Source organism: Monodelphis domestica, chromosome 4 (assembly GCF_027887165.1).
Source record: "Monodelphis domestica isolate mMonDom1 chromosome 4, mMonDom1.pri, whole genome shotgun sequence".
Classification (NCBI taxonomy): domain Eukaryota; kingdom Metazoa; phylum Chordata; class Mammalia; order Didelphimorphia; family Didelphidae; genus Monodelphis; species Monodelphis domestica.
Window position 1 is genome coordinate 418,799,666 of NC_077230.1, and position 13,603 is coordinate 418,813,268.

Consider the following 13,603-nt stretch of genomic DNA (forward strand, 5'->3'; position numbering starts at 1 on the left):
CCCTCCTTCTCCCTCCCTTCTCTTGCCTCTCTTTCTCCCTCCTCTGTCTGTCTCTGTCTCTCTGTGTCTCCCTCCCTCTCTCCTCTCCCCCTCCCTCTCTCTCTGTCTCCCTCTCCCCCCTCTCCCTCACTCTCTCTTCCCCTCCCCCTCCCTCTCTTTTTTCCTCTCTGTCTCTCTCTGTCTCTCCCTCCCTCTCCCCCTATTCCCCCTCTTCTTCCCTCTCTCCCACTCTCTCTGTCTCCCTCCCTCTCCCCCTCCTCCTCCCTCTTTCCCTCCCTCCCCTCTCTCTTTCTCTGTCTCTCTTTCTCTCTCTTTTTCTCTCTCCGTCTCTGTCTCTGTCTCTCCCTCTCTCTCCCTCTCTCTCTCTCTGTCTCCCTCCCTCTCCCCCCTCCTCCTTCTCCCTCTCTCTCCCTCCCTCCCTGTCTCTCTCTCTGTCTTTCTCTTTCTCCCTCTCTCTCTCTCTCTCTCTCCCCCCCTCTCCCTCTCCTTCCTCTCTCTCTCTCTGTCTCTCCCCCCTCTCTCTCCCCCCCTCCCTCCCTCCCTCTCTCCCTCCCTCTCTCTCTTTCTCCCTCTGTCTCTTTCTCTCTCTCTCTCTCTCTCTCCCTCTCTCTCCCCCCCCTTCTCTCTCCCTCCCTCTCCCCCCTCTCCCTCCCTCTCCCCCCCATCTCCACACCTTTGCCTAAGCTGTCCCTCTCACCTGTAATGCTCTCCCTCTCCCTTAGAATCATCCTGGGCTTTCTTCAAGCCTCAAATGCTGCGTCCCACGTGGGGAGGGTGATGGGGATTGTTTATTTTTGTCTCCATCCCCAGTGACTAGCACAGGCCCTGGGCTTAATGTATGCCAGTGGGTTGTTCCCGCTTGAGGGAGAGGCCTGCAGCGCTTAGAGCTCCAGAGCCCGGGGTCTGGGGTCACGAAGACCTCTGCTCTTTATGGGATGGGTGGGCCTGGCTGAGTCACTCGACTGCACTGAGCCTCAGTTTCCCATCTGTAAACTGGGGGCAACACCACCTCGTGAGGCCGGTGTGAGGCTGGAGTCAGAAGGCCACGGCGGGGGGCTTTGCAGCCAATGAAGGGGCTCCGGGAGCATCCCTGAGCCCGCCTGGGACCTTCAAGTCCTTCGGCCTCCACTTCCCTGCCTGCAATGAAGCTGAAATAGGGCCCTGCAGGCCTGGGGTCGGAGGTCAGGAGGATCCAGGGGGCCCTCTCTGGGCAGAGGTGGAGAGAGGAGCCGGGCTGGCTGGGGCCGGACCTCAGAGCACTCCGACAAGGAGTCTTGGGCAGCCCTAAGAAAAATACAGCCTCGGGGAGCCGGGATGGGGAGGAGCCCCCACAGGGGGTGCCTCAGACTGTCCAGGGCTGGGCTCAGGCGGGCGGCTGGTCCTCCCTCGCCGGAAGGAGGAAGCAGGCGGCCTGTCCGGTCTGCAGGCCTCCCCTGTCTCTTCCCCCCCCAGTCCTCATCTTGGACGCCTTTGAGAACGGGGACCTGTCAGACACCGTCCTCAAGATCACGGACTTCGGCCTGGCCCGCGAGTGGCACAAGACGACCAAGATGAGCGCGGCCGGCACGTACGCCTGGATGGCCCCCGAGGTCATCCGCCTGTCCCTCTTCTCCAAGAGCAGCGACGTCTGGAGGTACGGCCGGGGCCCGCGGTGAGCGGGCGGCTGGGCAGGGGCTCGGGCTCCGAAGGGCCCACAGGACACAGGGGGCCGCCGGCAAGGGCAGCCTGCGGGTGGGGAGAGGGGACCAGACGCTGCCGGATTCAAGGCACCAGGGAGGCCCGGGCCCCTCGCAGTGGGGGAGACGCCAGCCATTAATCCAGCATTTCTGGATACTGCCCACATCTAGATGAAAATGTCCCGTCAAAGGATGGTCAGGGCCGGGAGGGAGCTTAGAACAGGGGATGTCAGAGCTGGGAGGGAACGTAGAACAGGGGATGTCAGAGCTGGGAGGGAGCTTAGAACAGGGGATGTCAGAGCTGGGAGGGAACTTAGAACAGGGAATATCAGACCTGGGAGGGAATTTAGAACAGGGGATGTCAGAGCTGGGAGGGAACTTAGAACAGGGGATGTCAGAGCTGGGAGGGAACTTAGAACAGGGGATGTCAGAGCTGGGAGGAGCCTTGGAACAGAGGATGTCAGAGCTGGGAGGGCCCTTGGAACAGAGGATGTCAGAGCTGGGAGAGAACTTAGAACAGGGAATGTCAGACCTGGTAGAGAACTTAAAACAGGGAATGTCAGACCTGGGAGGGAGCTTAGAACAGGGAATGTCAGGGCTGGAGGGGCCTTAGAGCCTAGAATACCAGAGTAACAGGAGACCTGAGAGCTGGAGAGGGGAAGTGATTTTTCCAAGGTCTCATGACTACTAGATGGCTGACCCAGAAAGCAAATCATCTGGCTCCAAGTCTCCAGTGTGGGGGTGAAGGCAGCCCCCACAAATGCTAGGATTCACAGCCCTTGTTAGTACAGGAGCTGGAGCCAGCAAAGAGATGAGGAATGTGCCTTGGATCAGAGGATTTGGGGATCGCCTGAGATCACCCTTCCTTTTGCAGATAAGGGAGCTGAGGCCAGAGTGTGTGGGTGTTTGAGAGTGGGGTGAGGTATAGAATCAAAAGATTTTAGAACCAGAAGGGAGCCCAGACATCTAAGTCAAACTCTCCCCTTAGCACTAATGCCCCTTCAAGAATCACGCACAAGATTCATCATCATGCTTGAACTGCCCCAGTGATGGGGAGCTTACCCCCTGCCATGGCAGTCCCTCTCCTCATCAGACCAGTTCCTGGTGTTGGGAAGTTTCCCCTTTCTTTCAGCCAAAATCTGCCTCCAGGGAACTGCGCTGGGCAGCGGGGCCAAGCAGGAGCCCGATCCCACTTCCCCACAGGCAGGCAGGGGAGGGAGAGGAGGGCCAGAGTCCAGATTCGGAGGTGGGCAGAGGACAGAAAGGGTCTGCTTCGGGCTTTGGCCGTGGCAGGAAGAGCTATGCCAAGCCACCACCCCCCTCACTTCCCATTTGTCCTTAGCTTTGGGGTTCTGCTCTGGGAGCTCCTGACGGGAGAAGTGCCCTATCGGGAGATTGATGCACTGGCCGTGGCCTACGGGGTGGCCATGAACAAGCTCATGCTGCCCATCCCATCGACCTGCCCCGAGCCCTTTGTTCGCCTTCTGGAGGGTGAGTGGGACGCCTGTCTGGAGCCCCCTGGGAGTGGGTGGGACGCGTGCCGCAAGCCTCCGGGCTTTTCCTCTGCTCTGGCTTCCTCCCTCCACCTTTCAGTCTAGCCTTCAGGCTCTAGTCTAACCAACAGGCTCTACGACAGCCTCCCCGGCTTTATCCAGCTTCTGCTTGAATGCTTCCAGGGATCCTTACTACCTTGCCAGTCTGCTGCTTCCCTTTGGGGAAGTCTATCATTGCAGGAAGTTTTCCCTGACTTCGAGCTTCATTTTTTCTCTCTCCATCCTGCCCCTCCGTGTTCCTGCTTCTTCACCGGCCAAACTGTGCGGCGGCCCTCCAAATACTTGGGGCAGCTGTCACAGCCCCTGATTCCTCCCTGCCTAAGAAGCTCCCTTTCTTCATGGAGCAAACCCTTCCCCAGCCTGGCCGTCTCCCCTGGATCTCTTCAGCCTGCCACACCCCCACCAGCCCTCCAGGTGTCTGACCAGGGCAGGAGGCTGTTTTCTTTCTAGTCACTGCAGACCAAGTGCCCATTTGCTTCTTTTGGGGGGCTCCATTGTGCCATGGAATCAATCCATCACCAAACATATCATAGGCACTTGTTCTATACCGAGCCATTAGCACTGGACACTGTGCCTCAGCCTGAGCTTGGGGTCTACTAGAATCCTCAGATCTTTCCAGGCCCCCCTCATTCTATACTTGTGAAGCTGGTCATACTTTAGTTCTTAAGTGATCATATTATACATGACTATGTAATCATTCTATTTTTATGATAATATTATACATTTTAATAATGATAGTAGGTGGTTTTTAACCCTTCCATTCTGCTTTAGAATCAATACTATGTATCACTTCCAAGGCAGAAGAGTGGTCAGGGTTAGGCAATGGGGGTTAAGTGACTTGCCCAGGATCACAGAGCTAGGAAGTGGCTGTGGCCACATTTGAACCCAGGACCTCCCATCTTTAGACCTGGCTCTCCATCCACTGAGCCACCCTCATTAAACTGCCTTTTAAACATAAACATAAACATAAATATAAACAAACAGCTGCCTCATTAAACAATAGTTTTTAAAGAGCCAAACTCCTCTCATCAACTCTTCGGGCCTCCCGGACCAGGTCCTGCTCACACCAGGAGCCGGAGATCTGAAGGACCCTAGAAAGGCCCTCCAGTCCCCATGGAGCCTCAGCTTGGAGCAAGGCCCAAGGACTGCTGAGGGAGGTCAGGGGTGGTTCTTCCCGACAGCAAGGAGGAGCACCCACTCTCATCCCCTCTCCGTGATTCGATTCCTTGATTCATCCGTAAATCAATCCAGAGGGATTAAAACAATCCTATTAATCGCAGCATTTAGAGGGCTGTTTTCACTAGCTCGATGTGGGGAAAAACCTTCCTCCAGCCAGTGAGCCATCCCCAAGCGGACTTCCCCATCCCTGGAGGACTTCCAGCAGAGGCGGCAGGTGGGAAAGGATCGCTCTTGGGAGAATCGATTGTGGCCCCAACGTCTCCTCCATCCAGATTCTGCCGGGAAGAGGATGCCACACAAATGTTCTGGTGCAGATTTGACCTTCCCGCAGGGCTGTCTTTAGGAAGACTCGATTCTGAAGAAAGGAGGCGAGGAGGTCACCCACTAAGGCGCCTTGGGCGGGTCCTCCCTCTCTCTTCTTGGTCTCCTTCTTGGACTTTTTGCTCGGGATTGGCTTCTTGGCCACCTCAAATGTTCTTGGCTCACAATGTCCCCCTTCGCCATCGTGAGATTGGAATCTGGGAAGGTTGTGGCCGATACCCAGAGTAGCCCATCATGACACAGGCTCTCTAGGCACGAGACCCAGGCACCTCGGGAGGAGAGAAGGTCAGCCCAGCAGCCATGCCCAGAGAAGTTCTTGTTCTCCTTTTACTTTGCTCGGGAAGGTCAATTCTACCCCAACTGCTCCCCAGGCCGCTGCTGAGGGTGGCGACGCTGGCCAGCCAGTGTCATCCTCAGGCCTGCAGCCTAGAGTTTGGAGGCTGCGACCCTCTGATGGGAACCCTGGAGATGTTCCAGGTTATCCTACGCGGGGCTAGCCTCAGACTACGCAGAGATGCCTGGGAGTGATGGGGAACTCCCTGCCCCCTGTGGGTGCTGTCTCTCCCCTCCCAGGGGGCTCTCATGGCCAGGAAGTTCATAGGGCCCTAGACCAAGAGCTGGCAGGGTTCTTGGGCTGTCCAGTCCCAGGCCTCATGGCCTCATTTAGCCGAGCTGGAGCCCAAGATCTGGATCAAAGAAGGGGCTTATTTGAGGTCGCATCCCCCGACTCCCGCCATATCGTGGGTTCTTTAAATCCCAGTGAGTTCTGGGCAGCTCCCATTGGTGCCTGCTCGCTCATGCCCCCGGGGCCATGCCATCTGCTCCCACACAGAGTGCTGGGACCCAGAACCCCACCAGAGGCCAGATTTCGACAGCATCCTGAGTCGCCTGGAGGCCATCGAGCGCTCAGCCCTGTTTCAGATGCCGCTCGAGTCCTTCCACTCGCTCCAGGAGGACTGGAAACAGGAGATTCAACACATGTTTGATGACCTTCGGACCAAAGAGAAGGTGGGGATTGGGGCACCATGCGGGGAGGGGAGGAGGGGTATGAGGGGGAGGGGAGCCAGGCCGCTGAGCCTCCTGCCCCCTCCACATGCACCAGGAGCTCCGGAGCCGGGAGGAAGAGCTCCTGAGAGCGGCCCAGGAGCAGAAGTGGCAAGAGGAGCAGCTTCGGAGGCGGGAGCAGGAGCTGGCCGAGCGGGAGATGGACATCGTGGGCCGAGAGCTGCACCTGCTCATGGACCAGCTGAGCCAGGAGAGGCCTCGGGTCAAGAAGCGGCGGGGCCACTTCAGGCGGAGCCGCCTCAAACTGAGGGACAGCAACAACATCAGCCTGCCCTCAGGTAGCTGATACCCCTGGAAGCCAGAGACTGGCGAGCCTGGAGGGGCCTGAGAGCAGGGAGTGCCAGAGCTTAGAAGGGCCTGAGAGCAGGGAGTGCCAGAGCCTGGAAGGGCCTGAGAGCAGGGAGTGCCAGAGCCTAGAAGGGCCTGAGAGCAGGGAGTGCCAGAGCCTAGAAGGGCCTGAGAGCAGGGAGTGCCAGAGCTTAGAAGGGCCTGAGAGCAGGGAGTGCCAGAGCCTGGAAGGGCCTGAGAGCAGGGAGTGCCAGAGCCTAGAAGGGCCTGAGAGCAGGGAGTGCCAGAGCCTAGAAGGGCCTGAGAGCAGGGAGTGCCAGAGCCTAGAAGGGCCTGAGAGCAGGGAGTGCCAGAGCCTGGAAGGGCCTGAGAGCAGGGAGTGCCAGAGCCTAGAAGGGCCTGAGAGCAGGGAGTGCCAGAGCCTGGAAGGGCCTGAGAGCAGGGAGTGCCAGAGCCTAGAAGGGCCTGAGAGCAGGGAGTGCCAGAGCCTAGAAGGGCCTGAGAGCAGGGAGTGCCAGAGCCTGGAGGGGCCTGAGAGCAGGGAGTGCCAGGGCTGGGAGAGCTCTTAGAACAGGGAATGGCAGGACTGGGAGGAACCTTAGAGCAGGAAATGCCAGGGCTGGGAGAGATCTTAGAGCAGGTAGAACTGGGGAGTGTGTAGAGCATAGAAGGTTGGGATTGGAAAGGCCATTAGTTCTGCAGTATCAAACTGAAGCCACTAAAGCAACGTAAGGATCCCTGCGGGCTGTATATTATCTTAGGAAACCACCTGTTCACATTCTTTATGTTCCATTATATATTTTTAAATTTTTTATTTTAAAAATATTTTCCATGTTTCCACGATTCATTTTCTCCCTCCCCTCCCCCCACCCCCAGCCAACAAGCAATTCCACTGGGTTCTACATGCGTTATCACTTGTGTTCTGTTCTATTTTATTTTGTTGCTTTTGGGTATTTCCAGTTTCCTCTTGGTCTAGTTCTGGGGCCCTTAGAACATGGAATGTCAGAGACCTTTGTGTCCAGCCCCTCATCATACAGACAGGGAGATGGCCCTGAAGAGCTGGAGATCCTCTCAAGCTCACCCAAGGAGCCCTGGGCTCAGCTAGAACGCACTCCCAGGTCTTGCTCATTGTATGAGCCTCTCCTGACTTCCTTGGCCTGCTTCCCAGGCTTCTGCCCAACTCCCACTTCCCCTCCTGAAGAGATCTTTGGTTTCCAGGGACTTCCCCATCCCAGGAGTTACATGGGAAGGCCAGGAGACCTTCACTCCCTCTTCGTAGGCAGTCCAGGTTTCACCTGGGAAAGAGAGGGCAAAGGGGGAAGCACGATGGGCGTCTTTGGGCAATCGGTCATTTGAACAGTCGTCCTCTCAAAGGGGCAGCAAGGTGGCCCCATAGGGCCCAGAGTGCTGGAACTGGAGTCAGGAAGACTCATCTTCATGGATTCAAATCTGGTCTCAGACTTTTGCTAGCTGTGTGACCCCAGGCAAGTCTTCTTAGCCCTGTTTGCCTCCCTTCCTCATCCATAAAAATGTGCTGGAGAAGGAAATGGCAAACGATTCCAATATCTTTGCTAAAAAAAAACCCAAATGGGGTCCCAAGAATCCGGCCCAACTGGAATGACTGAATGACCTCGAGAAGAGAGGCCAGTCCTGCTTTTCCAGGAAGGCAGAACGGGAGAGTCGGGTGGAAAGGCTGGCTGATGAGAACAATGACTGTCATGAAGCGGTCACAGGTATTCCGATGCATGCTGTCATCATTCTAGAAATGACAGACTTTATAGCTCAGTGGAAACATTCCGAGCGAAGCTGGATAGGGTGGATGCTTTAGGGCAGTCCTTATTTGCTGTGCAGACTCTAAGGACTTCCTTTTTTTTTTTAACCCTTACATTCCATCTTGGAATCAGGACTGTGTCCGTTCCGAAGCAGAGAGCACTAAGGGTTAGGTAGTGGGAGTTCAGTGCCTTGCCCAGGCTCACACAGCAAGGAAGTGTCTGAGGCCACATTTGAACCCAGAACCTCCCATCTCTAGGCCTGGATCTCCATCCAAAGAGCCCAGTAGCTGGCCCTTGTGTCAGAGTACTTCCTAAGCACAATGGTGGCCCAGCATAGGGTGGCCTCACGGGGTGTCTCTCCAACCCTCACTGGAGATCCGTGACAATGTCCGTCCAGGATGTGGTGGTGTGGAGTCACCTGGAGGGAGAGACTGGACTAGAGAACTCCTCTGAGGTTCTCTGATCTGAGCCTTTGGAGTCTGGGACTTTGGGGCAGGGAGATGGTGGTAAAGTCAATTCTTCTGCTCCAGGCTTTGAGCACAAGATCACCGTCCAAGCCTCCCCCACAACACTGGACAAGCGGAAAGGGCTGGGACCTGAGGGAGTCAGCCCCCCTGCCAGCCCCAGCATCATCCCTCGGCTGCGGGCCATCCGCTGTGAGTGCCATCCCTTTGGGCTCCAGGGGCCCAAGTCTCAGCTGTGGGGGAGGGGAAGAGCGGAGGGGGAGGTGTTGGGGGAGGGGGCTCCTCCCTGCTCACTTTTCTCTCGGGGTTTGGGGGGTGGGATTCACTGGCCCAGTGACACCCATAGAGAGCCCCAGTGGCAGCGGCGGGACGTGGGGCCGCAGCGGGGCCCTGAAGAAGGAAGAACTGGTCACTGGGAAGAAGAAGGGCAGGACATGGGGTCCCAGCTCAACCCTGCAGAAAGAGCGGGTTGGCGGAGAAGAGCGGTAAGGCTGCGTGGGGGGGTGCAGAGGGAGACGACCCGCCAGGGGCTTAGGGCTGGGGGGATCACGGAGGCCTGGCATGGGGCCCTTCCAATGCACGGAGGGGCTCCCTGGCACGAGGCCTCGCAACGTGGGTGCAGCACAGCGTTTCCCAGCAGGCCCCAACCTCGAGCTCCCCACACCATAGACTCACAGGCCACCGATGCCTGGAGAGACTGTAGCAGTGACTGGTCCGGGCAGAGCCGGAAGAGCGCGCAGCTGCCGCCCTGGGTGGGAGGGCTGGGGAAGGGCTTCCGCAGCTTTGGCATCTCTGCCCCTGCAGGCTGAAGGCCCTGGGAGAGGGGTGCAAGCAGTGGTCGTCCAGTGCCCCTAACCTGGGCAAGTCTCCCAAGCACATGCCCATGGCCCCTGGCTTCTCCAGCCTCACAGAGATGGGTGAGCACCGGGCAGCGGCAGGGAGGAGGCTTGGTGTGGGTCGGGGGGATCCCAGGAAAGCAGGAAGGGGGGCCTCCAACTGACTTCTGTTATCCCTGCTCTCCCCCTCCCAGAAGAGTTTGCCGAAGCTGATGGGACCAGCGTGCCCCCCTCCCCTTATACCCCCCCGTCCTACCTCACCTTACCTCTGCCCGATGAGGCCCCCACAAGCCCTTGGGAGACTCCTCCCCCCGCAGCGGCTCCCCCGGGCCGGGCCGGGGCCCCTCGGAAGCGAAGCGAGCTGGCGCTGCTGAGATGCGCCAGCGTCCTGGGGGCCGTGGCCTTGGGCAGCGACGTGGCAGAGGCCCAAGCGGCCGACGGAGAGGACGAGCCGAGATGGTGGAGGGACGGACTCTTCCCCCGGCCTGCCCGCTTCCCCCGGGGGCCCAGCCCGCCTGGGCGGAGGGCCCGTCTCCATGGGGCAGGGACGGGGGAAGAGGCAGCCCTGCCCCCTGCCCCCGGCCTGGTGCCCTCGGCCACCCTCCTCTCCCTGTCCTCCCTCTCTGACTGCAACTCCACTCGATCCCTGATCCGATCAGACAGTGACGAAGGCACCCCGGCCGTGGCCCTGGGAAGCTCTCCGCCAAGCACACCCGCCATTAACCCCCTGGTGGACCTGGAGGTGGAGAGCTTCAAGAAGGACCCTCGCCAGTCGCTGACCCCCACCCACGTCACAGCTGCCCGGGCCGTGAGCCGAGGGCACCGCCGCACCCCGTCGGACGGGGCCCTCAGACAGCTGGTCCAGAACCACCAGCGACCAGGAGCAGAGGGTGAGGGCAGGGGCTGGGGGGCGGGTGAGAGTCTGACTTGATAAAGCCAGGAAGCTGAGGACCAAGAGGCAACGCTGGGGTCCCCGACCCCGGCCCGCTGGGTGCTGGAGGGGAGCCCTTTCCCCCTTTCCCGGGGATGTTGCTGGGACGGAGCCGGCTCAGAGCCTCTGCGGGCCTCGGTGGGTGGGCAGCCCCTAGGCCAGTGGGGGCCCCAGCTCGGCTCCGGGACAGGGCCTTGGGGGACACAGAACCTCCCTTCTTATCCCTGCACTGTCCATTGTCTGAGCCTGCCTTTGCAATAACAAGATGGGATTGTCTGGGCCCAGGACCAGAGTGCTGCTGGGGAGGGCAGGGCCCATCGCTGATGCCCAGAGGGAGGGTGCCATTGGGCCTTGGACGCCAGGCCCAGAGAGGGCAGGTGGACAGGGGCTGCTGGCCGCCCCACCCCCTCCCTGACCCATTTATTTCCTCCTTTTCAGGCCCCAGGGACCCCCTGGACTTCCCCCGCCTGCCTGACCCCCAGACGTTGTTTCCTCCTCGCCGAAGGCCTCCTCCAGAGCCCCCCGGCAGGCCCACCACCCTGACCTTTGCCCCTCGGCCAAGGCCAGCCGCCAGCCGGCCTCGGCTGGACCCTTGGAAACTGGTCTCCCTCAACAGGACCTTGGGCTGCTCATCCCCTCCGGCCCCTGGGACACCAGGCACCCCGGGGCCCCAGCCCAGCCTGCTTGACTTGGACACGGAAGGGCAGAGCCAGGACAGCACGGTGCCCCTGTGTGGGGTGGCGCCCACCTTCTCCGACCCCGAAGCGGATGTCTCCCACTGAATGTACAGGCCTGGCCTGCGGGCGGTGCCCCCATGGGGCAGAGAGAGGCCCCGCCAGGGACTGCTGCCCTGTATTTATTGGGGAGGGGTGGGGGGACGGGAAAGTCGGGCTAATATAAATGCCTTGTCTTGTAGCCTGGTGTCTGCTGCTAGGGCTTTCCGGCCCGACCCCCACGAAATGAGGGTCGGCCCGGAGGGGGAGGATGAACGTGGCAGGCCCCGCCCCCCGCCGCCGGGACAATAAGGGCACCACCTGGGCTTTGGGTTCGCAGTTTATGCTCACTTTATTGTCTGGAGGCCCCCGCGGGGGGGAGGGGCAGCCAGGAGGCGGGGCAAAAGCGAGATTTGGCCTCGGCGGCCAGCTCCGACCTTTCCCCGCCCTTCCCCGGCCGGGGTCCCGAGCCTCCCACCCACCCAAGCACGTGACACGGGCCTTGGCGGATCAGCCAATCACGTCCCGAGCTCGGCCGGGCCCCCCGCTGCTGCCACCTTCTCGCTCTCGGCTGCAGCGGCTCATCCTCAGCTGGGTCAGCTGGATGTAGCGAAGGACGTTGGTGTCTGCGTACGGGAAGGGCTCAGAGTCGGTGGGGGCGGGGCAGCGTCTCGGTGCCGAGGCACGTGCGCCGTGGTCCACGCTTTGCGGGAAGATCCGGGGGGGGGGGCGGAACCTCCCCACGTGACCGTCTCGGTGCGTCTGTATTTAGCTGGGATCTGCGGCTGCCTGAGACTATGTGGGAGGGTGTCTGGGTGCGGGTGAGAGCTCCCCTTTCTCTACCTCCCTCTCTATGTGTGGGCGCGTCTGTTCGTGTCTCAGGGCGCTCAGAGAACATCTGTCTGGGTGCGTGTGAGTTTTCCTCGTCATGGCGGGCGGGGGGGGGGGGGGGTCTCTGCCTTCGGAGACGGTGCCCTCCCCTTCCTATCTGAGTCCCTGTTGGGTGGGGAGAGGCTGCCGAGGGGGAGGTAGGTGTCTGCCCCTTCTTCCTCTTCCCCCCTCCCCCTCCCCTCCTCATTCTTGCAAGCCGGCATACAGAGTGTTAAGGTTTGCAGAAGCCTCTTCCTCACTGTATGACCTCCTTTGAGCTTAACCAACTCACGACAATCCTGACTGGGCAAATATCGACCTTTTTTTTGACCACTGAGGCAACTGAGGCTCAGAGGTTAGTGACCAGACCAGGGACACACCGCTGGCGAGTGTTGGAGGTGGGATTCGAACCTTAGTCTTTCAGATTCCACCCTCTCCCCATCCCAGCCCTTCCTTGCCTGCTCTCACCTGTGGGTTCCCGGCTCCGGGCCTCCTGCAGGTAACGCAGGGCACGGCTGTAGTCGCCCAGATGGTAGAAGGCGATGCCCGCCCGGTAAGTGGCCTTGAAGTTGTCCTGCTGCTTCTCCAGAACCTTGAAACAGTACTCCCGCACCCTCTCATAGTTCACCAGCTCGGACTGCAGCAGACACGCTGGGCGGGGGACGGTCAGAGTGGCCCTCGGGCCCTAGCCTCGAGTCCAGCCCCTCCCCCCGCCCGTCCAGTTCATGCATCGGCCCGTCGGAATACGGAGTTGGGGCCTCCCGTTTGGAGAGCGCTAGAGACTACGAGAGGGAAGCTGACAATGAAGGGGACTGAGCGGGGAGAGGGAGCTGGAGGATCTTTCGGAAATGAACTCAGGCAGTTGCTAACGGGAGCCACCGCGGACAGGGCAGACGAGGCTGGATGACGTCAGAGACAATCAGCAGCCTCTGGGGGAGTCCGAGGGGCCGAGGGCTCTGGCCTTGAGGGAGCCAATCACTGCCCTGTGGGGCTCGAACCAAAGCGCGCTCCCACTAGAGGGAGCTGGAGAGGCAGGTCCAGCTGGCCCGCCCAGACCGCACGGTCTTAGCCGGGTCTCTCGAGGTGTGTGTGGCGATGGTTTCCCTCCCGGTGAAGCCTCCTGGCAGTCTGCCCGCCACGCTGGACCGGGCGGGGATGACCCAGGGGAAGCGAGCAGGGATGAGAGCAGTCGGGGGGGGGGGCGCTAGCTGGGGGAGTCCAGAAGGCTTCCTCCCGTTGGGTGGCTTCTGCATGCCCCGTTCAGACTTCCTTGGCCCCTGCCTTTCCCTACCTTCCCTCCCTCCGCCCGGAGTCCCGGTGCCCCTTGCCCCGGGGCCCCGGCCGTACCAGTGAGGCTGTCATAGCACTCCACCTCCGTGCTCTCCATGAGGCGCCTCTGCTCCTCACTGAGGCGCGGGGGCGCGGGGCTGGGCCCCGGGTCGGGCTGGCGGGCGCCCTGCGCCGCTTTCAGCTGCAGCAGCGCCCGGTGATACTTGCCAATCGCCTCGCGGAACTTCTTCTCCCGGTAACAGCGCTGGCCCTCGGCCTTGAATGCCACGGCAGCCCGCAGACTGCTTTCCAGGGCACCCCCTCCTGGACCTCCCGAGGCCTCCGGACCCGGGCCATAGCGGGGGCCCGGGCCTGGTGGAGAGCGGGAGGGCGGCGGACGAGGCGGTGGCTCAGGGGCTGCGCTCAGCATCAGCACCGGGGACAGCGCACCGCACTGCATTGTGGGAAACTCGAGGCACTACAGCCGCCGCATCACCAACCATGGGGAGCCCGTCCCCACCCTAGACGCCGCCGCCGTCACCGGCTCCGGCCACTCCTGCGGGGCTGGGGAATCTTTTCTCAACGCCTCCCTCTACCTCAAATGCACCACTCCAAATTAAGAGCCAAATCCCGATTTCCTCGCTTCCCTGCTCCCCTTCCCCGAGC

The 13,603-nt window shown here is 60.5% G+C and overlaps 2 protein-coding genes across 2 annotated transcripts in view; one reads left to right on the forward strand and one right to left on the reverse strand.

Annotated features, from left to right (window-relative positions):
- The window catches only part of MAP3K10 (mitogen-activated protein kinase kinase kinase 10), a 14,910-nt gene extending 3,910 nt beyond the window's left edge, over positions 1-11,000 (forward strand). The window contains 9 exon segments of the mRNA XM_001370999.5: positions 1,453-1,633; positions 3,019-3,167; positions 5,562-5,737; positions 5,832-6,072; positions 8,385-8,510; positions 8,653-8,803; positions 9,123-9,235; positions 9,349-10,044; positions 10,524-11,000. Coding sequence (XP_001371036.3) covers positions 1,453-1,633; positions 3,019-3,167; positions 5,562-5,737; positions 5,832-6,072; positions 8,385-8,510; positions 8,653-8,803; positions 9,123-9,235; positions 9,349-10,044; positions 10,524-10,867 — 2,177 coding nt within the window. The 3' untranslated portion in view covers positions 10,868-11,000.
- Positions 11,001-11,131: 131 nt separating this feature from the next.
- Positions 11,132-13,594, reverse strand: TTC9B (tetratricopeptide repeat domain 9B). The gene is made up of 3 exons (XM_001371024.4): positions 13,016-13,594; positions 12,137-12,319; positions 11,132-11,424 (listed from the first exon to the last, which is right to left on the reverse strand). The coding sequence occupies exons 1-3, from the start codon at positions 13,395-13,397 to the stop codon at positions 11,309-11,311; spliced, it is 681 nt and encodes a 226-aa protein (XP_001371061.1). The 5' UTR covers positions 13,398-13,594; the 3' UTR covers positions 11,132-11,308.
- Positions 13,595-13,603: the final 9 nt, after the last annotated feature.